General features: G+C 43.4%; 1 protein-coding gene across 1 annotated transcript; it reads left to right on the top strand.

Annotated features, from left to right (window-relative positions):
* Nucleotides 1-1,143: 1,143 nt before the first annotated feature.
* On the top strand, nt 1,144-22,973 carry CCNJL (cyclin J like). Its single transcript, XM_081846816.1, is given in 8 exon segments — nt 1,144-1,317; nt 2,307-2,419; nt 8,351-8,362; nt 8,365-8,460; nt 15,000-15,210; nt 17,929-18,228; nt 19,252-19,411; nt 20,146-22,973. Coding segments are annotated over 8 exon segments (1,362 nt in total). The 5' UTR covers nt 1,144-1,295; the 3' UTR covers nt 20,594-22,973.
* The last annotated feature ends 162 nt before the right edge of the window (nt 22,974-23,135 follow it).

Here is a 23,135-nt window from a genome sequence, read left to right as displayed (position 1 = left end):
AATAATAAAAATCCAATTTTTTTGTGTGCACTTCCAGGAGGTGAACAAGATATGTTTCCATGTGTTTTTTCCAGTTATCAATATTCACTGCTCTTCCACACCATTGATCAGTTTATCAGAATGTAGCAGAGCTGTGTTTCCCTCTCACCCCAGTCAATTTCCCCCAACCTTTTCTGTACTGGGCATGTTCATTTCTGTACCCGCACCTGCAAGTGCGCGACAGTAAACATTTACCAGCCTTAGATACCATGTTTCACAATGGGCAAAATGGAGACTTGTTTTCTTGATGGGAAGCAGTATCTATTTCCATTTGTTTTTTGGGTTGTGTTTTAATACTGAGCTCTTCTACAAGACTTGTTGCAGAATTGTGCAAGAAGAGGTTCTTGTGCTAGACTTCCACATTAGAACACTTTCTTAAAAAGTCCATTGTATGCACTGATCCTACAACAGACTGCAAAAAGTGAAGCCCAATATTGTTTTTGTACTACTTGAGACTACTTGAAGTACCGGTACATCATTGGTGGACTGTTCCATTGAATTGGGGAGGGACAGGGACATCCTCTTCCACACAGCTAGAGGGGCGGTGATTATCTTCACAATGGAAGAAATATCACATGCAATCAAGTGAGAATCAGCTTGAGCAGTGGTGTCATTATAGATAATTATGGGTGATAATGTGGCCTGGACTGCTTTAACAAATGCTTCTTCTAATCAGAACAGTGAATCTTCTTCAATGCACTGCTTCCAGTTTAGATTATGCACCACTGAATTCACTAGGATTCATTTCTGAGTACATACGGTTAGGATTGCAGCTTTACATCCCAAAATAAGGAATTCTGTGCTTGTGATGCATATTCATATGCCCTGACTAACCTCAGCAAGCGAGGAGCACATGTTAAATTTTATTATCTTCCTCCTACATCCTTCAAGCATGTTGGGCAGCCTTAACACTCAGGAAGAAGCTGAGGAGTCATAGCACTTCCATACTTGGAGTGAAGACTCTGTTGCTGATGGCATACCTTTAAGCAATGGTAAAGACTTCCACTGGGTATTCCGAGATTCTGATGTTTTGACAGTTGGGCAGTTGTTAAAGAGAGTTCTCAGAGATCCACTCAGAAGGAAGTTCATCCTTTTTTTACAGATCTCATATACCTGGTAATTATTTTAAGACTTTTATCTTCTCCAATAAATTCATGTGAGATGGCTCTCTTACAATATAGTTACAACCAATGACTACACTAAGAAAGATCACCTCTGTAAACTAGCTACTTCCAGGGACACCACTGGAGCTTGTTATGCCAGGAGTCAACCTTGCAGGTGAATTTGCCTCTGGGAGGGGGGTACCTTAGTGAGGCTCTAGAAATGGGGAAGGCAATCTGCAGCCATTGGATTAATTTCACAAAGGTGGAGGAAACCCAGTAAGAAAGAAACTCTTTTAGGTCCGTCCCTCCCCAAAAATGCTGCTCTTCTGTCCATTTAAATCAGGGATGGGGAAACCTGTGGCCTTTCAGGTCACTATGCTCCAACTCCCATGAGTCCCAGGCAGCAAAGCCAATGGTTAAGAATGATGGGTGTTGTAGTCTGGCAACATCTGGAGGGACACAGGTCCCCCACCCCTGACTTAAACTGTTTTAGGGTATTGTGATTTATAAAATTAATATTATTATATAGTAGTAAGGTTGAACACAAGGGACGTGGGTGGCGCTGTGGGTTAAACCACAGAGCCTAGGACTTGCCAATCAGAAGGTCGGCGGTTCGAATCCCCGTGATGGTGTGAGGTCCTGTTGCTTGGTCCCTGCTCCTGCCAACCTAGCAGTTTGAAAGCACGTCAAAGTGCAAGTAGATAAATAGGTACCGCTCCGTCGGGAAGATAAACGGCGTTTCTGTGCGCTGCTCTGGTTTCACCAGAAGCAGCTTAGTCATGCTGGCCATATGACCCAGAAGCTGTCTGCAGACAAACGCCGGCTCCCTCAGCCTATAGAGCGAGATGAGCGCCGCAACCCCAGAGTTGTCCACGACTGGACCTAACAGTCAGGGGTCCCTTTACCTTTAAGGTTGAACACGCCTAGCAAAATGCTGATTATTTCTTAAATTAAGCATCTGCTGGTAGGCGGTAAGAAAAAATAAGAATAGAAAGCTTTAATAAGAATAAAAAGTGAGTTTTTAAATGTTTTAATTTTGTAAACTGTTGCCTTTCCCATGTTGTGAGCCCCAAAATCAGATTTCCTGCAGTCAGAATACTTACTGCCAGTTCCTGCCCACATGTCTCACAGTGACATAACATAGCCATTATGTGCCTTCCGCAGGTCAAAGAAATCAAAGTACTTTTAACCCCCCACTTCCATGCCACCAGATATGGGAGCTGAAGTTTGCAAGACTCTGGAACGCATCTATAGCTGAATACGATAATAAACCAAGGGTGAGTGACCATGGAGGTTTATATCTCATTATCTTGCTGGGTTTGTAAACATGTCACAAGGATGCTTTACTTTTCAGCCTTTCCACCATTCATTTCAATTCTTGGTTCAGCATGACTCTACCCAAAGATGTGCCTTACACTCTGGAAACTAATGACATGTGATTTCAGAAATAATTTGTTTTCATCTGTGTATATATGGCATTGGAATTGTGGAAAGGCAGACATAAACTTCTAGCTGTGCATTTTATAAGCGACAAAGAAGCAATGCATGGCTCCAGTTTCAGTATAAATGTGAAGTTTGATGTTGCTGTGAACACTAGAAGCATCACCAGATTCTGCGTTCCACTCAGCTGGCACTTTTGTTTACTTGGCAACAAGGTCTTGGATAAGTAAACGCTACTCTCCAGATTCTGATTCTAGAATTCTAGGATTCCCATCGTGGCCTGTTCTCTAATTTGTTATATTTTCTTCTCAAGCATGACACGTAGGTAGGCTCTTAAGAAACATGAGAAATTCCCTAAGTGTTGATTGGTGTGCAGTTTTATTCCAAATTGAAGTAAAAAATTGCTCTAGGTTTTACATGTCTAATCTGCCATAAGCAAGGAAGTAAACTAGAAGGCTGGTCTCAAAGTTTGTAATCCCCTGAGCTATTGCTTCTCATCCTTCTTAACTCCAAATCCCACCAACTTCTGTGGGCCAGGACAGCTATCAGTGCCCAAATCCTTCTAGTATTCCCCACCAAGAGAGATATCACACATTCGGTTTCATTCCTCTCAATCTTTCCCCATCCTTGCTTCAACTATGCAATATCCCACCTGTTCAGTGTCCTCAGTTCCTCGGCAGCTGGAAAGCAGGTGGGAGTTTGCCACATGAAGGCTGTCCCTTCAGGCGGAGAAGTACGGCATTATGATTCTGCCCTGCAGACTCTTATTCATCACCAGGATCAGCAAACATTCTTTCCCCCCATGTATACCTAAGTCCAGGTTGCTTCCGCCCAGCAGGTAGTATCTTCACAAGTAACTTAATACTGGTCCTATTTACCTTATCAGGAACTGTCTGCTTTGCCCTTGCTACAGCTGGCCTAGAAACAAGAATTTAGCAGAATTTGTATAATGGTATCCTCATTCCATGGGAAAGCTTTCCTTTCTGCAACCTTTGCTGCTCACATGGAAAGCAAAACGAGGCCTGCCACTAAGAAAAGAAACGTTGGCAAAAGTTTATCAGGGCCAGTGTGTGTGCACGCACATTCATCATGACAGTTTTTTAAATAAAAAATGCAATTATTTCTCAAGTAGCCATATTTCTGCCATTAAATATAAACAAATCAGAAAAGGTGTTGCTTTGGGCAAATGATCCCCCCCCCATTTATTCCATATGTAAAGAAGCAAAAATAGTGATTTGCTGCACAAAATGCATGCGAGGGCAAATCAGTTTGCAAAACTTCAGAGTGCTTGATAAACTAGGATAGGGTACTCTATTTGGAACTAAATTCCCAAGACTGTATTTTAGAATAAACTGCAAAAGTTCAAGGGGTCCGTCGCTTTCCTTCCACATCTCTGTTTTGTCTCGTGAGGCAACAAGAGAAACAAAACTCTTAAGTCTTTTTCTCTCAGCGAGGAACTCTTCCCTATTAATGTCATAGTCATGATCATTATTTAGTTGACCTTCATATTTATCATTCAAAAGATTCGATGGAGTAAGGAAGGCATATTTTTCAGCAAGTTCATGAAGCTGTTGAGATCTCTTGGTGATTTCTTAGATCACTCTGTTCAGTGAAAGAAACATTTCTCTCTTCAACTCAGTTTCATGACAATTCAGCATCATCTCATGATTCTTCACCTGCCAACAGTTTCTTCTTTCTACACTGACAATCCATGACTATCCCCAGATCATCACAAATTTCTTTTGTGTAAGCTACTGAATTGTTAAGTAATTTGTCTCTATTTTCAGTTTAAAATGCTTTTAAAGCCTTGAGCTTCATGCCACATTGTTGTACTGTATATTTGGTCCTTTGGTTTGGAGGTAGACCTGTGTGTTGTTAGGTTCTAGAAGGATGGATTCCGAAAGCACAGGAAGGAAAACGATTGAAAAGTATCAGGCAGCACGCCATCATCTGACCTGGTACTTTCTTTTTCACCAGTTGAATGCACTTCTACAGCATTTAATATTTGTGAGTGGTTCTTTTTTACAACTCACAGCATCTCCCTGTGCATTCCACTGCGTTTCTACTATACGCATGACACTTTTGACCGGTGACTGAAGTCTTGGTGTGGCTTTTCCTTTTCCTATTTTTGTCTTAGAAGGAGGGGTCATCTCTCTATGGAAGAGTACCTGCTTTAAATGCAGAAGGACCAAATTTAAATCTGGCATTTTCTCCGGATACGGCTTGGAAGCCTCCCACCGGCTCGAGATTCTACAAAACTCTTTTGCACGAAAGTTACTGGGTCTCCCCAAGGGCTCGGTTGCTGCACAGTTAAGAACAGAACTGGGCCTCCCCTCCATTGTTGCGAGAGCCCACATTAGAATTACTAGTTTTTATTGTAAATTAATCAAAGCCCCAGGTTCCCTTTTAGCCAGGCAAGCCTTTTTAACTTGTTCTCACAGCAATAAATGGTCCAAGGCCATGGAGACTATTACTGCACGCTACTCCCTCCCAGATCTTGACACGCTGTCAGCTTGGGATCAACATAAAATCCGGGCCTGGGTTCTTACAAGAGACGAGGCCATGGACCGGGCACAGTCCACCACAGCTCGCCTCTCCATGTGGCTCCCTAAAGTGAAAGTGGTAAGATCACTTGCCAACTACTTGATAGACCTGACGGAGCCCAATTTGAGAAGAGCGTTTACCATGGCCCGTTTCCATTCTATACCCACGGCCTTCCTGCAGGGGATTTATTCTAAGACCCCTATTACTCAGCATCTATGTCCATGCACAATGAATGAAGTAGAGGACTTCATACATTTCTTTTTCTACTTCCCTATTTATGAGCTAATAAGAACTAAGCTCCTCCGCTTGATCCCGTCCACCATTACATCTAAGGAAGACTGTTTGAAATCGCTTCTTGTGGACGCAAATCCCCAAGTTTCACGTGGGGTGGCAATCTTTATAGTGCAGGCCTTGAAACTCAGGGCTACTCTGACTGGGTAGTGTGTCCTAGACCTGGACCTGTTTTAATTCTTTCATTACCTTTTTAACCTAACGTGCCGAGCCTATTTTGGGGCCATTATATGCTTTATATACATCCACATTCTAGATTCCCGGCCCCGGCAACTAAATCTTTACATTATTGTCTTAGGGTAATTTAAATGTCATAACCCCAGTAATATCGCTTTGAACTTTGTTTGGTTGCTTGTCTATAGCATTTTGTTTTGTTTTGTTTTATCCTGCTATGGCTGTATGCTAATGCAATAAAGGTTTGATTGATTGCCTCCCACCTAAAACCTGGCAGGGCAGCTTTTAAAAGGATAACTGATTACATTGGGCTCAGTGCTTTCACATCCAAGTCCAGCTTTCCCAACATCTGATAACAGATAAATTGCTATTGTTATTACCTGCCCTTCGCCCTAAGGTCCTAGGATGGGTTTCGTGAATTAAAACACTATGTAAAAACAGTTTAAAAGGACCTGTTGCATGGATCGACAGTGCAAACTTAAACCATGTCTACTCAGAAATAAGTTCTGTGGTATTAAAATGAGGCTTGTTCCCAGGTAAGAAGGGCTAGAATAATACGGCAAGAAAATGTGTTGGGGCCGGCATTACATTCTCCTTTAAATGCAACTTTTGTTGTTGTTTAGTCGTTTAGTCGTGTCCAACTCTTCGTGACCCCATGGACCAGAGCACACCAGGCACTCCTGTCTTCCACTGCCTCCCGCAGTTTGGTCAGACTCATGTTGGTTGCTTCTATAACACTGTCCAACCATCTCGTCCTCTGTCGTCCCCTTCTCCTTGTGCCCTCCATCTTTCCCAACATCAGGGTCTTTTCCAGTGAGTCTTCTCTTCCCATGAGGTGGCCAAGGTATTGGAGCCTCAGCTTCAGGATCTGTCCTTCCAGTGAGCACTCAGGGCTGATTTCCTTAAGAATGGATACGTTTGATCTTTTTGCAGTCCATGGGACTCTCAAAGGTCTCCTCCAGCACCATAATTCAAAAGCACCAATTCTTTGGCGATCAGCCTTCTTTATGGTCCAGCTCTCACTTCCATACATTACTACTGGGAAAACCATGGCTTTAACTATACGGACCTTTGTTGGTAAGGTGATGTCTTATTATGTAACTTATTATTATTGGGGAATGGAGGAATCCCGCAAGCCCAGCTGAGCTTTGAACTGGGTCAGTTTTGGAGGATTGGGGCACGATCCCACTTACAGCGGTGGGAGACGAGCACCTATTACAGCAAGAGCCTCTTTCCTCGGACTGCAGCCGAGTCGGTCCGTCACCCACCTACAACACCCGTTAGTGCCTCCGGTGTGATCGGACCCCTTGCCTGGATTAGTTCGTTTTGAATGAAGCTGCAGTTTGGGCGCTTCTTGAAATTGCCCCGCAGGAGAAGCGGAGCAGCAGCAGCAGCAGCGCCGAGAGGGTCGGGACAGGGGAGAGGGGCTCGGGCGGCGGTAGCCTTGGCGCTGGTTTTAGAGGAAGTCCACGGGCGGACAGACGAATGAATGAATGAATGAATGAATGAGCGAGCAGGACTCCCCCGCGCGAAAAGGAGCGCGGGAAGGCTGCTGTACGCAAAGAAGCCAAAGGGCTCCGAGGTGTGCGCGCGCGTGCGCAATGCGGCGCCGGCGTGTAATCTCCCCCTCCTCCTCCTCCTCCTCTTGTTCTTGGGATCTTCCATCCAGAGCAGGATCTGCGGGGGGAGGGAGGGAGGGAGGGAGGAGGAGAGAAGCGGCTAAAGGGCGGGGAGAGCACCTTCTCGCCCTCCACCAGCTACACAGCGGGGAGCGAGAGGGGGGCGGATATGCATCTCACCTCCGCCCTTCCCGCCAGACTCTAAGTTCAACATTGGGGGAACTGGCGGCGGAGGGGGAGGAGAGGGGGCGCGCGCAGAGAGATAAGTTTAAATGCTCCCCCTTCTGCCTGGGCTGCAGTATTTTTCCAGCAAGAAATAGCTGGCTGCCGGGTAGGACAAAGGCTGGGGATCCCGGTTTGGAGGGCGAAGAGAGGCAAAAAGGTAAGCGCTGCGCGGGCGGGCGCCGTCTTCGCACTTTGTGGGGAGTTGCAGACTGCGGGGGGGGGAGTGTCGTACAACTTGCAGTTATGGCTCTTTTCAATTAAAGGTAGCCTGCCTTTAAACAAAGAAGTTGTGCAGTTCTGAGTGCTCTACCGGGAGTGGGGGTGGCCGAGAGGGGAGAGAGAGAGAGGTTTCTTCCCAAATCTTGGGAGGTAGTCAAGGTAACAGCCTTGGTGAGAGCTCTGCAAAGAAGTGATCGCGGCGAGGAGGTAGTAGATCTCTCAGGTGCCCTCCCTTCGGATGGGCTGGTGCACCTGGAAGCGTCCTTGGCGGCTTTTCTGCAAAAGGAAAGGGCGCGGGGAGGGGGAGGGGGAGGGACCCGTCTTGCAGGTAAGGCAGACCTGTGGCCGCCGAGATTCCTTGGGCGACTGTGGCCGCATGGAAATCTGCAATTTAATAAAGCGGGGAGAAAACCCGGGTGTTTGATAGAAGTTCGCTGGACTGAATTGGACCCCGGTAGAAAACGTGGATGTAATTGCCCTTTCCCCTTGCCCTCTCTCTTTGGGCGGGGGGAGGATGTTACAACTAAAAGGTCTCAGCCAAAAGAACTTAATAACAGCCAGATCCCATGCAGGGACATGTGCCCTGAAGCCTGTTGATTTCCGTAGGATGGGGCTGTTAGGCTACAACCCATAAACAACTTGACTAGGTAGAAAATGTTGGTTAATCTGGTTCACTGTTTATTTCTCCTTACCTAGGTATTACCTTTTCCCCCCAGACCAGATTTTGGATGGGAAGTCTAAAGATGGAAGAGCCATGGTGGAAAGGAGACCTTGCAGCAGAGATTCATCAGACTTTGAGGTTGAAGGTCAGTTAGCCTCCCTGTCTCTGCACTCTTACCTGCTCTGCCTTTGCTGTGTCCAAAACTTTTTTCCATGGTGGTTGATTCTTGCGGTGAAAGACTGCAGTCCTCAATGCACTTTAAATGGGAGCAAGTTAGAAGTACATTGCACCTTACACCTTAGGTTGCGCTGTATGGAAGAAAGATACTGAATAGGTCGTCTTTGTCGTCGTCCCCCCATCTACCTCTAGAAGAAAGCAATATGTAATTACTCTGGACTCCATTGATAGTGTTGATTCCTTTCCTGCTCCCATGTAGTGTGCTGTTGGAAAACAAAACAAAACAAAATCTTAAATTGATACATTCAGCCAAATTATTTTTCGAGGTGGATGAGAGCCTGAATTGCATGCTAAAAAGATTGGCTCACTGTCTTCAACTCTCTTGCAAAAGCTGATAAGTAGTCACTGTAGATTAAAGAGGGAGTGAATAGATAGTTTAAAGCAGGAGACTGAGGCCCAGTCCTAAAGACAGTTATTTGGAGTCAATTGGATTTGTTTGCAAGAAAATGTGTGGTTAGGATCAGCAGCTTTTATGGAAAAGAGTGTGGTGACACAGACAAGGAAGAGGGCCATATGAAAGCAACTTTTCACTGGGGACTTGATTAGGACACATTCATTCTAAGAAGGATATGTGTGAAAGGGATATTGCCTTGCAAATGGGTCAGGGAGTTGTGATAAAGCTGACAGTACTGTATAGGTTTGTCCTGAATGAGCCCCTTCCCTGAGCATATTCAGTGATGCACCTTTCTGAGCTCCTATAGCATGAAATATATACATTTACAAGGAAATGTCTCTCAACTGTGTTAAATTCCTTATTAGTTCTGGTGAAAATCCTTGCTTTAATATTGCGGGTGCTGTGCACCTGTGCTGGTCTGAAGTGGTTACTGCAAGCCTGCTCAGGTTCCTGTCCTCCACTATACCTAGCTTTTTGTCCTGTCCCTCCTCCGTGAGAGATGTTTCCTCTGTCTGGGGGTTTGTTCTCATGTCTTGGCAAAGGCAGTGTTTTTGGAGGGCGGGCCTTGAACAGGTGTCAAGCATGACTTGGGGGAAATGTGTCTTAGATTCATGTTCCTGCTATTTGCAAGTATGGAGGGGGTGTCTGCATGTTGAGTGTTGCATCTCAAATTAACCAAAAGCCTTGTGGCACTTTAAAGACTTAACAAAATTTATTATGGCGTAAGCTTTTGTCAACTACAGCCTGCTTCACTAGATGTATGACGCATCATCCTGAGTTGACAGGTTTATATGCAGAAAGAAAGAAAGAAAGAAAGAAAGAAAGAAAGAAAGGGGTTAGCCATGAAGTTAGAGGGAAATGGAGATGTCGGAAATACAGGTGGTGATAATTATGTTAAAAGTGTGGACGTATGTAAAATCTTTAGTGATCTTTCACAAAGCATTGTTGAGGATAACATACACATTCTGGGATGGGTAAGCCTTGAAGCATGAGGGTAATCTAAGAAATTGTCATGGACACAATGGAAGATCTTTTCACAAAAGGAAAACTAGTAATTCTCAGAACCCTCCACCAGCCCACACAAAACAGGCAATAGCAATAGGCTGCAGGGCATATATATCTCACCCCTCCTACACCTTCCTTTGGCTTGTATTTTTCCATTGTTCATTGTGTTCTTTGCTTACAATTGGAATATGTCAAAGTGAATATACTTGTTCAAGGTGAAATTTACACAGGAAAAGTAACTTGAATTGTTGTGTGTTTTCTTTGGAAAGAAAATTATGTATAGCTTTGTCTTTGTGTGTAACTTATATATATTGCTGAATGAAATGCCACAATAGACGGTTGCCCTGGGTCCTTTTAAATCCTGGGAAATAATGAGCAAATGTCAGGATTTCATTATAATTTGATTTTGTTATCATTTGGCACACCTGTCCCTTCTTAACAGTAGATAGTTTGGATGGTTTGCCAAGAGCAGGGGTCAGCAATGGGCAGGTCCACCGTCCCTCAGACCATGTGGTGGGCCGGACTATATTTGGGGGGGGGTGAACGAATTCCTATGCCCCACAAATAACCCAGAGATGCACTTTAAATAAAAGGACACATTTTACTCATGTAAAAACACACTGATTTCTGGACCGTCCGTGGGCCGGATTGAGAAGGCGATTGGGCCGCATCTGGACCACAGGCCTTGGGTTGCCTATCCCTGGCCAAGAACAACAAAAGCCCCTGAGTGTCTCAGCTAGCCAAAGAAAAATTCTTATCCAAGGGTTGGTTCACTTGTGTTTCCCACATGGCATACACACACACGGCAGAGAGCTGCCAGCCCATTGAAAGAGAGTATCCTGCACTATGTGTGTATTTTAAGACATACACATTCTAATTTTTAACCTGTACACAACGAAAAATACCACCTGTGAATTGGCCCCAAGGCTTGAAGGAGAGAGTTATGTAATACTTGGTTGTCTTTAAGCTTCTACTTTTTATATATACCATACTTTTCCATGTATTAGACGAGGTTTATGTAAAAAATTAACCGGGGTCGTCTTATGCATGGATAGTGGGTAGGGGTGACGGGTGATTGGTTGCAGCCACAAGCTGCAGATTGTCTTTGGTGTGTGATTGGTTGTTGTTTCAAGGGTTGCTCTGGATTGGCTGCCGCTGCGTCAATTGTGCTTGCGATTTCCTTCCGCTTTTGGCGATCGGGCAGCTGCTTGTTGCAGACTTGAGCGATTGTCAGCGAGCGATGTGAGCGATTGTAACTGTCGGGTTATTTACTGCACTCCCCCTCCCACCCCCAGAAAGAAAAAAAAACAACTTTGTGCCATTTTCTAAATTTGCCATTTTCTTGTACACTGGGGCATGTTATACACGGAAAAAGTACGGTATATGAAGGATATATCATCTTATGTAACCCTTTCTGACATCAAACAAGAGGATGGAGGCATATGTTACAGTAAAAAAAAAAGTTGGTTTTTCAAAAAACAGTAACAACCACACACTTATTTCCAATAAAGAAAACAATACAGTAAAACAATGGAGTCCAGCAACTCTTCTGGATTTTGAAAAAAAATCCCATCTCCATTATTCTTCAACTCTCGCTTAATGATATTTCTGTCTGTTGTAGCAATTGTAAGGATCTTTGCTAGGTGCTAGAGGATTTTTAATGGTCCTTTTCTTGCCACTTGTGTTATATATTAATTGTATTCCATGGGTTCAAATTGCAATACGTAACTATAAAGTGCAAGTAATAAAAGAAGCAAGAAAAAATACAAATAATAAAAAAATGCTTATCAGCATTTAATGTGATGGCTGTTCCATCTCCTATCTTCAACCCAAATCCATAAGTATGGTATGGATTACCTGAATGAAACTCATTGGAAACAGTTTGTGACCCCCTGGACTCGTGATGTCATGGCGCTGTGTCCATCCGCACTGCACTCTGTGAGTGGAGTGGCAAAATGTCTGGTTCCTAAATTGCACGAGGAACCTCTGCAAGTACAGTTTTAGGCATGTGAATGGCAGCAGCGACAGACCAGGGGTTGGGGGCAGGCAACTCTTCCTCCTATCATCACATGAGGGAGAGGGATTCCACGCCTGTTTCAGTGTCTATCAAGGCATGGCAACAGCCTAGGCTGAGTTTCACAAAACTTTGAAGCAAGTAGGGGTTGGTAAGGTTTACATTGGAACTTAATCTTTCAAAAGCCACCATGTAGTTATTCCAGGTAAGTGGACTGGTGACTGGAGACATCAGAAGGCAAACAAAACAATGTTTTCAAGTGGCAGCAGTCTGGGGGATCAAATCTTGTTCATATACACATGCAATGTGTAGGGCATTCGGTTCATTTGTATGTGCTTTTAAGCCTGCTTTTGTGCCTTATGCTTTATTGTACAATAAACACAATCTTTTTCCAGTAACCCACAAGCAGAGTTGGCTTTAAATAACACAATATATTTACATAGGATGCCTTCTTTTACCCAAATTGCCATGCCCCACTACCGCCCAAGTTTTTCTGAAAAAAGTTGTACCCCACCATACCCTACATTGTACAAGTTGGAACAAGTTGTAGGCCCTACTCCATTTGACATATGGCTCCTTGCTTGCTTTTGCAAAATTAAGTTCACATCCTCAAATAGAAAAGAACATAAATGGGTTGCTGGCTCCCCAAATGTACTGTGCTTCTGAATTCAGCTTTAGAGAGGGATCTAGTCCTTAGAAATTTTCCCCCTAATTCTTTTTATTATTTTTTTAAAGAGTACATGGGAAGGCAAATGTTTTGGAAGGGGAAAAGACAATATTGTTGCTTTTGTTTAATATTCTAAGCAAATGTTCCAAGACACACTTCTGACTAGAAATATTGCATATTAGGCATATTTCACTGTATTTGGCAAAGGATGACGTCCTTCCATGTCAGCTTGTTGTGCAACAAACTTACTCTTGTGCTGCTGGGCTTTTCCTCCTCCCCTTCATTCAGCACCAGATCTCTTCTTGAAGATTTAGCAGCCCTTCAGAGCAGATGTGGGCAGCAGAGGGAGGGAAATCTGTGTTGTGTTCCCTGGCGCAGTCAGTGTTGGATAGTGCCTACAGTATTTATTGAGTGCCCAGCAGATGATGTGATGGTGTCCATACTGCTGAGATGAGAAACCTGTGGCCCTCCTGATGTTGAACTACAGCTCCCATCATCCCTGACTGCTAGGCATGCTGGCTGGGGCTGCTGGGAGTTGGTTGTCCAACATAATCTGGAGGACTTCCCCAACCCTGCCCTACTGACTTCACATGACATTGGTTCTCATTTAGAAATGCCAAATGTGTGTGGAGGAGTGATGGCAGAATGATGCCCAGTCCTGTACCAAATGGCGTGTCAGTACAGGTGGTGGCCATTTTGTGTGCATTCAGTTGATGTGTGATCTCAGATGCACAGGTCATTTTGTAAAGAGAAGGTATGCACGTGGTGTCTATGTTGTGGTACATTATCGGCCTATGGACCTAAGCTGCTTACCAAGCCATCAGGTACAGCATGCCTCGCGTTGAAACTACTGTAATTATACTCTTATACGGTAAACATTTATTGTAAATGAAGAGTTGTGTCCATGGGGTGGGTTGTAAAGGTGGTGTTTTGAGTTGTACAGTGAGCATTGTAGAATTCCTTGCTAGCTGGAAGACGGGGTGTTTTGGTTGTAGACAACTTTTCTGGAAAGCTGGATCCTTCAAATACAGCCAGCTCAACTCCATCCCTGCCTGGGATGTTTTTAAAACCTTCATCTGGAATCTGCTGAGGTCAAATGAGATGTTGCCTCTTGGAACAAGACTGGAGGCTTCCATCTAATAATTGTTATGTTCGCTTGTGAATGGGCCTTGTGTCTAAATAGACAGATAAGCATGTTTGCCTGAGGAAATGGGTCCGCTTCACCTTCACATAAATATTTACAGTGCCGTCCTTTAATGGAAGAGGTCTTATCTTGCAGTTGGTTAAGAAGTAATTCATGAACTGGCTTATCCTTTAAAAAACTAATTTCGTCCCATTTTCATACTTTTAATACAGTGGGCCAGTAGGTGGGCTTCAACTTTAAATTTCTTGTCTGGGCTGCAATTTCATTTTATGCAGTTTGATTAAATAGTGCCCAAAAATGACTATGTAAGTCATTGAAAAGTTATTGACTTGTTCTGAACCCGTAAATGGGTGATTTCTAAATTCTTTACTTGGCAGAGCCAACAATGGAAGATAAACTTTTCTTTTTAATTTGCCTTTGGATTCCAGCCTTCTGCTGAATATGCCTCTAGGCCAAACAAGACCTGAAGCCAACTCCTTGAGTGCCTAAATTAACATGTCTTAAGTTTTCTAGTGTAAGTAGCAGCTGTTGGGGCCCTGAGCAGGATTGAAATGTTTAATCCAAAACACACACACACCGGGGGGGGGGGGGCACTTTTCCCAGGTCTAATATGTGTGACACAGTTGTTAGTGAAAAATTAATTGTACACCTGTAGGATTGGTTTTAACTATGCTTTGAATATTGTATTTTTTGTATTTTATCTTTCTTTGTATTGTACACTGCTTTGGTGACCTCAGGCTGTCAAGCAGTTTATACATTTGTACAATAAATAAAATAATAGCTCCCCTTAAAAACTAACAATTATTGTGGCAGTCCATGAAAGGTTATACCGTCATAAATGCATTGGTCTTTAATGGGTGCAGCAGTCTGTTTGTTTCTTTATAAATAATGTTGGTTCCTGGTCTTGAGCCCTGTGGGAGGGGATTGCTAGCTGATGGAGGGTTGTTGTTGTTGTTGTTTAGTGTGGCTCTCCCCCTGCCCATTGCCTAATTCTCAGGAGTATGAATAGTTGTCACAAGTTGCATTGTCTTTCAAAACAGGTTGGATATTCATCCAGAACAAGAGCTGGGTTGCTTTTTATTGCGTTAGTTGCTAAGCACTTGCCAGAACAGGTGGTGGGTGGTGATCTGTGGATTTTGGCTTCTGAAATGGGTATTCAAGTTAATACCCCTTCTCTCTCTCTGTCTCTCTTTCTTTCCTCCCCCTCCTTTGTGTTGCCATAGGAGCTGAAGCTGCCCGTGTACAAGGCCCATTCTCCGCAAATCGGGATGCGGCGCTATTTTGCTGACCTCTTGGCCATCCTCAGCAGCCGCTGCCAGCTCTGCCCCACAGCCCGACACCTTGCTGTGTACTTGCTGGATCTCTTTATGGACCGCTATGATGTTGCTGTCAAACAGCTCTATGTCATCTCGATAGCCTGCCTCCTCCTTGCAAGTGAGTAAGCTTGCCTGTTAATACATACATGCTGTTGCGGTTATTACTTGTCCATGGGGGGACAAGTAAGCTGTTTATCGGTTAAATGCCCTAAGCTGATGAAAACATTTTTATTTCAATTCATTAATTTTAGGTTGTTTGTTTTGAGCAGGTACCATCTAAAGCATTTTTGAAACCATGGAACAGGAAAAGACTATTGGTCCTGCCCAGAGGAGTATGATATAGTTGACTATTGCTCTTTGCCGTTTCTCTTGCTTTTAGAACAGAGTATCAACAACTTTGCCTAGAATTTCCTGCAGTGATGTACTTCTTTTTTGCTCATATGGGGAGGAGCCTTAAGTTTCAAGCTGTGCTCAAGAGAAAAGGGATTCTCAGCTGTTACAGAGAAACAGGTTCATTTTTATGCCCTTTAAATGAGGCCGTGGGTGATGCTTTTCCTTCAGATCACTGTATTATTCAGAGCCTGTGGGGCCCATCGCATTGATATTTAAATATTACTTGATAATTGTGGATTGAGCCCATGGAAAGGGGTTCCTGTTACATTTAGAGGGCATCTTTGACCCCTGCCATATTATATTCATGGAGAGCAGATACTGTGCCAGTTCATTCTCAAACTGCAGCCCTTTATATGTACTTACCTAGTGATCCATCCTGAGCTATATCCTCCTAGAATCCCTTTAGTTTTGGGCCACTTTAGAAAAACATAGCTGTCAGCCTTGCAGAGAGACACGTGTCCTAATAACCCAAAGCTTTGTACAAGGGAGGAAATGCAGGTGGGTAACTTCGGAACCAACCCTTAGAGTAGCCTTCCACAATGTGGTGCCCTGTGCATGGTCCTCTCTGACCACTGGCCATGCTAGTTGAGGCCGATGGTGAATTGGTGTCCATCTTTGACAGAGGGTCCAAGAGCAAGTTAGAGAAGGCTTGTTTAGAGCCTCTCAAGTCTCTTTTTAAAGACTACAGCTGGCAAAAAGAATAATTGCAGGTGGATTAACCAGGCCAAGATAGAAAGGATCTACTTTTTGCCAACCTCATGCTTGCATAGCTTGTCCTGTTAGCATGTTGTATATATTCCTGTCCAAAGTGCTATACTGACATAATATTTTGTCAGGATAATAATAATAATAATAATAATAATAATAATAATAATAATAATAATAATTGTTCCCCGGCCAGAGCCAGGCTCAGGGCAGCTAACATCATAAAACTAACACAGTATACAAAGAACATAAAAACAGGCAATCAATTAATTAAAATACATCTTAAAATTAGTTCAGAACAAATTAAAATCTGGACAGATGGCAGTCCACAGGTAAAATTGAGAGTGGTTAACATTCTCCAGGGCCAAATGTTACCACTAGTCTTATAAAGGACCTGTGAGCAGGCTAAGAGGCCTCTTTAATGCTTGTTCTTATACAGAAAGAAAAGAATCAGACTGAACCCCAACCAAAGGCCTGGCGGAACAGCTCCGTCTTGCAGGCCCTGCGGAAAGATGTCAGATCCCGCAGGGTCCTCGTCTCTTGTGAGAGAGTATTTCACCAGGCTGGGGCCACAGCTAAAAAGGCCCTGGCTCTGGTCAAGGCCAGTCTAATCTCCCTGGGGCCTGGGATCTTCAGAGTGTTATTATTTGCAGACCTTAAGGTCCTCCGTGGGGCATACCAGGAGAGGTGGTCCCTTAGGTACAAGGGTCCTAGGCCATATAGGGATGAGCATTGTGTCACAGTAGTTTGTTGTTGTTTTTTAAAGGCCAGTCCTTGATGAGGGTGGCCACAGTGTTTTCAGAAGCATCTAGATTCCAAGGGAGCAATCTAGAAAGGAGATAAGGAAGTGGTTGTAAAACTACAAAAGCAGCAGAAGCTGTTCAGTGTCTTATGGCTGCTACCCTTCCTCAGTCCATTGTCTGGCCTTTGTATTCCACTCTGGCAAAAAGGTGGGGCAGGGGAGAAAACTTTTCTACTGCATGTTATCTTAAATCCTGCTAGGCTGGAAAAATATTGATGGCAAATAAAAGAAACTTGTCAAACTGGAGGGAAAAGGATTCTTGGAATTTGTTAAAGTAGAGACTGGACTGGGTTCTTCCAAGGCCTATAAATTCAAATATTGAGCAGTGCCTGTTGGAAGGGTTGGGATAGTTGTTTAAATTGCACTTTCCTATTAGTAATAGTTGACATAAAATAAAAGTGTATAATCAGATAACCGGATTGAACATAACGTGTATTTTCCTCCTTTTTCTTTGAAGTGGGCCAGCATTTTTCCATATGTGCTGTTCTTGGTTATGTACCGTATTGCATCTTTATGTAAAATAATACATTGCTTTCACACATTGTGAGCTGCTCTCGTTTTCTTCCATGTTGTCTCATCAGTGAAAGTGGACTGCATGCTTTTCTAAAGCTCCCATAATTTTATACTCTGTACTATTTGTTTTTGACTAGAGCAGGCATAGGCAAACTCGGCCCTCCAGATGTTTTGGGACCACAACTCCCATCATCCCTAGCTAACAGGACCAGTGGTCAGGGATTATGGGAGTTGTAGTCCAAAAACATCTGGAGGGCCGAGTTTGCCTATGCCTGGACTAGAGTTTATCTCATGCAGTGGCAACGGCTGGCTGATGAATCTCTGAATTCTGGGTTTTTCAGCATTGGCTTCTAGCTGAGTTCAGGAGAATCTAGATGGAGAGAATGCCTTGAACTCAAGTGGCTTGTTCTTTCTTTTCAATAGGCAAATTTGAAGAGAAGGAGGACAAGGTGCCCAAACTGGACCAGCTGAACAGCTTTGCTTACATGTGCAGCCTTAACCTGGCGCTAACCAAGAAAGACCTGCTGAAGATGGAACTTCTGCTCCTGGAAACTTTTAACTGGAATCTCTGTCTGCCAACCCCGGCGCATTACATCGATTACTACCTCTTTGCCTCCGTTAGTGAGAGCGATCTTCACAATGGCTGGCCTATCACGTCCGTGACCAAAGTCAGAGCTTTCATGGAGAAATATTCTCACTATTTCCTAGAAGTCTCGCTGCAAGGTAATTTCTTGGTCCAGAGGCCCAAGGCCCATGTCTCCCTTGCAGTAGCCTTTATCAGGATTATAGCAGTCCTTGGATATGGGGAAACATTGTGTTTAATGCAAATGCCACCAAAATATTTGTCTCACCTTAGAAAAGGCATGAAATCAAAGCTCAGGCTTTGGCAAAGGGAATTCTTGCTCTTTGAGGCCTTGTTTTGGGGTTAGGCATACTCTGGACCAAGCTAACCCACAACTTGTTTTAATATATGGGGGCTGGGTAGAGGCTGCCACAAGTAGAATTCCACTCTCAGGATTCTCCTGTTGAAGGAAAGGTGGAAATGTGATTTTCATCCATTTTCCCTTTACACTGCAGCTCCATAGGAGTTGGTTGTTGTCTTTTTGTGGAAGAAGTGTGATTTCAACCCTATGTTTGCCTCTGCTTGCCTCAGAGCAAAGAACCCAACGTTTGCTTCTAGAACTTGGGATGGTAAGCTTTTGCCACCCCACAAGGAAGAAGCAAGTTTGAGAACCAGTAAAAGCCACATTTCCTCAATTTTGCCCCTAAGCCAATGCAAAATATAAAAACGAAATATGCCATATTTGGATCTTAAAGCCGGGCAATACCTGGCATGTAGTACTGCGTGTTTGTCTGGAAGTAAAGCCCACGGAGTTTAATGGCGTTTTCTTTCCAGTATGATTGCAGTCTTAAACAGTCTATAAAATCTGAGATCAGATGGCAACGATCTGTCAGATGCTGGGTTAAGAGCGCCCATCAAAGCCTGAGTTATTGCCCATAATAAAAGTTGCACTGCACACACAAAGAGACCGCAGTAGATTTAGTGGCATTGCTTGCAAGAAATGCTGACCTAAGTTGACTTGCTCTCTCTTGAGCCAAAGCTGTCATTGTGGTATCTTAGTCTCCAGCCAGAAGGCTTATACATCACATTAGCCTGCAGCCAGACTTGCTGGAAGAAATTGACAAAGTCTTGCCATTTATGGATGGAGGTGCTTGGGCCTAATTTTGAAATTCCTTTTCTTCCAGATCATGTTTTTCTCTCGTTTCGGCCTTCTCTGGTTGCTGCTGCTTGTGTGGGAGCCTCGCGCATCTGTCTTGAGGTTTCTCCTTCTTGGACCGCACAGCTCCAGCTGTTAACTTGTTATTCCTGGGAGCATCTTGCTCCATGTATCGAACTCATGCTTGTGTAAGTTTTGAATAAAAACAGCCACCTGATGAACATTGTTTTATTTATGTGTTAGTTTTTTCAGGCGACTAATACGTCAAATTATGCGGGCAGAATTTCAAACATTAACATCTACGTGGTGTGACTCCATGTTGACTGCAAACATGTAGCGTCCCCAGTGCCCTAGCTATTTACAGTTGACATAGCTGCCTGCCTTATTAATAATACTCATGCAAAGATCCAAAAAGCCTCAGTGGTAGAGCTGGTAAGCCCACTGGGAAACCTTGTTCCCTTTCTGTACAGATGAGCACAGTTATTTATGACATGGCTAAATTTGGTGGCCCATTCCTTTTCTTTAAAAGGTCTGGTACACACATCCAGACCCTGGTCTACTAATTTCTCATTGCTGATCTAGGACATAAGATGGCAAATGGTATTTTGGTGTCTGTAACTTTATTGTAAATACTATAATTTTCAGTGCGGCTTTTGGAAACATGATTCTAAAACATTCCATGCCTGCCAAACGGCCTGGAGCATTCCCAGACATAGGTGTAGAGCAGTGTTTCCCAAACCTGGGTCTCCAGCTGTTTTTGAACTACAATTCCCATCATTCCTGACAACTGGTCTAGGGATGATGGGAGTTGTAGTCCCCCAAAAACCCCAGCGATTACTAGTTACTTACCTGTCACATTTTATTTTTCTATTTCAAAACCCTGGCCTTTAAGCTTCTGTGTGATTTTATTTTTATCTAACAGAGCTCATGATAAGGACATCAAAGAAGCCAACAAGGAAAAGGATCGTGTGAAGCTGTTGCAGCAGCAGCAGCAAGTTGTGGAAAGCCTCACCCTTCAAACCCCGACTCAAGTTCTCTTCCAGCAATCGCGTTATCATCCCCTGGCCCAGCATTCGGCTGTCGTTCCGCAGTTCCACTCCCCAATCCAGGATCTGTGCTCAGCTTACCGGGACTCTTTACAAGCTCCTCGACTGAGTGGCCTTGCCTCGGGCCACCATAGCGATTCCCTGCATTCCTACTCCACCCTGCAGGCCAGCTTTCAGCCTGTTTTGCAAACAGTGTCCTTTCAAGGGCCTATCACCATGCAGGTAGCCATTTCAACGGAGCCCAGGCACTGCCTCGCTCTGACCTATGGCAGTAGCTATTTTAGTGGGCATCCTTCTTACACAACAGGTTGTTTTGATGGATGAGCACCTGCAGAGGAAGGGGGTGAGACAGGACCAGTACATCTTGGAAGGAAAACATTGGTGGTATGTAAACTGAGTTGCACCTGCCACCATAGAAAGGAGCTCAATGAAGCAACTACTTGCCAATAGCTTGGACAAAAACAAATCCCTCATTGATTTTTCTTTTTTCTTTTTAACATTTAAAACATGGGTGCCTTTCCTGCAGAAGCAAGATTTTTCTGAGAAGAAATGCAAAAATATACCTCGAAATTCATGATGCTACTTCTGCAAGAGTGACTTACTGAAACTGGGGTGGGGTGGGGAATGTAGACACGTCCCTTTCCTCCCCTTGCTTCCGTCCTCCATGGAAGGGGTGCCAACGAACTTGAAATAAATAACACTGTAATTAAAAACACTACTCTGAAAAGCAGAAACCTGGAGAAACTTCTGGCCATCAGATATACTTGTATGATGGCTCTCCCGTGAACACAGTTTGTAGTGGCAGCTCATAACACTGGAGCCTTTTGTTGACACTAACAAGGCTTATATTTCCTTGATACCTCTGAAACTGTCACTGGAATTTTTTTAATGAATGTTCCTTGCTGTGCTTTGACTGGAATTTTCACAGAACAAGACTTTAAACTTGGAACACAAGTCAAACCACTTTTGCCTTAATTTGTCTGATGAGGCATCACTAGACAAAACACCACTTGGGCCTCAAGTTTATCGTATTTTTCTTAAAATGTAATCTTAACTTTACCTCTAAAATATTTAATATGCTGCTGCCTTAAGTAACTAAAAGATCATTTTGTGGGAAAACATGGTTTACAACTTATGTCAGGGATTAATGTTTACTTGAAAACAATTCATTGTCAAAATGTTCTTAATATTGCAGGAATCGCTGCCTTTTAGTGTGGTATGTTTGGTCTTGCCGTTTCAGTTAGTTACCTAAATATGGACAAATGTGTGTGGAAGGAGTTGATTTTCTTTTTAAAGGGATCTATGAGTAAGGGAACCTGAGGTAACCTTGGAAACTGGTCAGTCTTAAAAGCTGCAGTCCTTGAACCAGAGTTGAGGCTGTTCGTTTACAGCCTGCGAAGACATTAGGCTGCCGTTTACTTTAAGCAAAGGCCTACTGATAATTTTTTAAACTCACAATGTCACTTAATAGAGAGACCATTTTAGCTCTTGTACATCCAAAGGCTTATTCTCTCCCCCCCTCCCTTCCCCCATTACTTGAGATTGGAGCCACACATGGTGGAGAAAGCAAAGGATTATGAAGCCTGTGTTTTACTGTGTAAACCGAATCCTAAACTGTAGTGAGGCACTTGCAGGGACATAAAACAGGGAGCTGCTGCTTACACCACCTACCAGTTCCCCCATGCAAATGTTACCCCCAAGCCATTTAAATTTCTTCCCCATTTCCTAAGAGGCACCAAAATCAAAAGCGAAGCCTGTCTGATGGGAAAACAGCTGATGTCCAGGCAGGTGTAGAGGGAAAACTCAATTGATATGTGACAAGTACTCAACCCAGCCACTTAGATTTTATTCTTGCTCCCACACTCCACATTTGCAGTACCTCTGCAAATGCAGATTTGGGAACAGGGTTTGCCAGATTAACATGATGTTTTGCCTTAAGTCCCATTGATTCATTGCAGTTTAGTTCCACTTATCTGTACTTCAGGATCATGATCTTAACTATGCTGGTGCAATTAAGCTTCCCGCAGGATTTCTGTGGGTTTGGTTTTTTGAAGATTCCTGCTAGAATATGAAGTGCTCACTTGATATTCAGCTGTTTGTCCTGTTAGTCACTGAAAGCCAGTATTGTTTGTGAAAAGGGTTCTCAGGATTGCAATACAGACTATGTGCAATATATTGCTTTTATTCTGTCTAGAGTCCAGTGTGTGTGTGTGTGTGATGGTAGGATGTTTGTCATTCTGCTTTTTAAGTTATATAATTTTTAGAAAAATAGTTTGTGAGAGGGTTGAGTTGGATTTTAGAGTGCAGAATTGTGTTTCCCCTTTTCAGAGGAAGTATGTTGGTTGGGCACTGATGTCTCTAAAGTGTACTGTAGTCTGGGCATGTCACACTTTAAGCAAAATGAAAGTAGATGTTGTGTTCCCTTTTTGTTACAGATTTAAATGAAAAGTGTTTATGCAAAAAATTAGAATAGTATCCGGAAGTTTTCTTTTTGTATTTATATACGACTTGGTATCTACAATATTTTGTGTGTTGTAAGCAAATTTTAACCACCTAATTGTGTAAATACTACTGAGGAAGCTCTGGTTGTAGAATCCAATGTGTTCATTTTATTAGCCTTGCAGAGAAGCCTCCCCGCCCCCATTTGACATTCGTAAGTATCTCCATCTTACAGTAGGTTATTCAATAAACACAGTGCGAAATACTGATGTGCTTGTCCGCTTTTTGTATACTCCTACGAAGAAGGGTCTACCCACACTATTTGTGCCCTCGGGTCATTCGCTTTATTGAAGTATTTCACAGTTCCATTAGTAATCATTAAAGTTCTCAGTATTTGCAGGTGAATGTGATGTTTTCCTAGTATATG

Source organism: Podarcis erhardii, assembly GCF_964252035.2.
Source record: "Podarcis erhardii genome assembly, chromosome: 2".
NCBI classification, from domain to species: domain Eukaryota; kingdom Metazoa; phylum Chordata; class Lepidosauria; order Squamata; family Lacertidae; genus Podarcis; species Podarcis erhardii.
The sequence above is the reverse complement of the archived record's forward strand: the minus strand, read 5'-3'. Positions and strand labels throughout refer to the sequence as shown.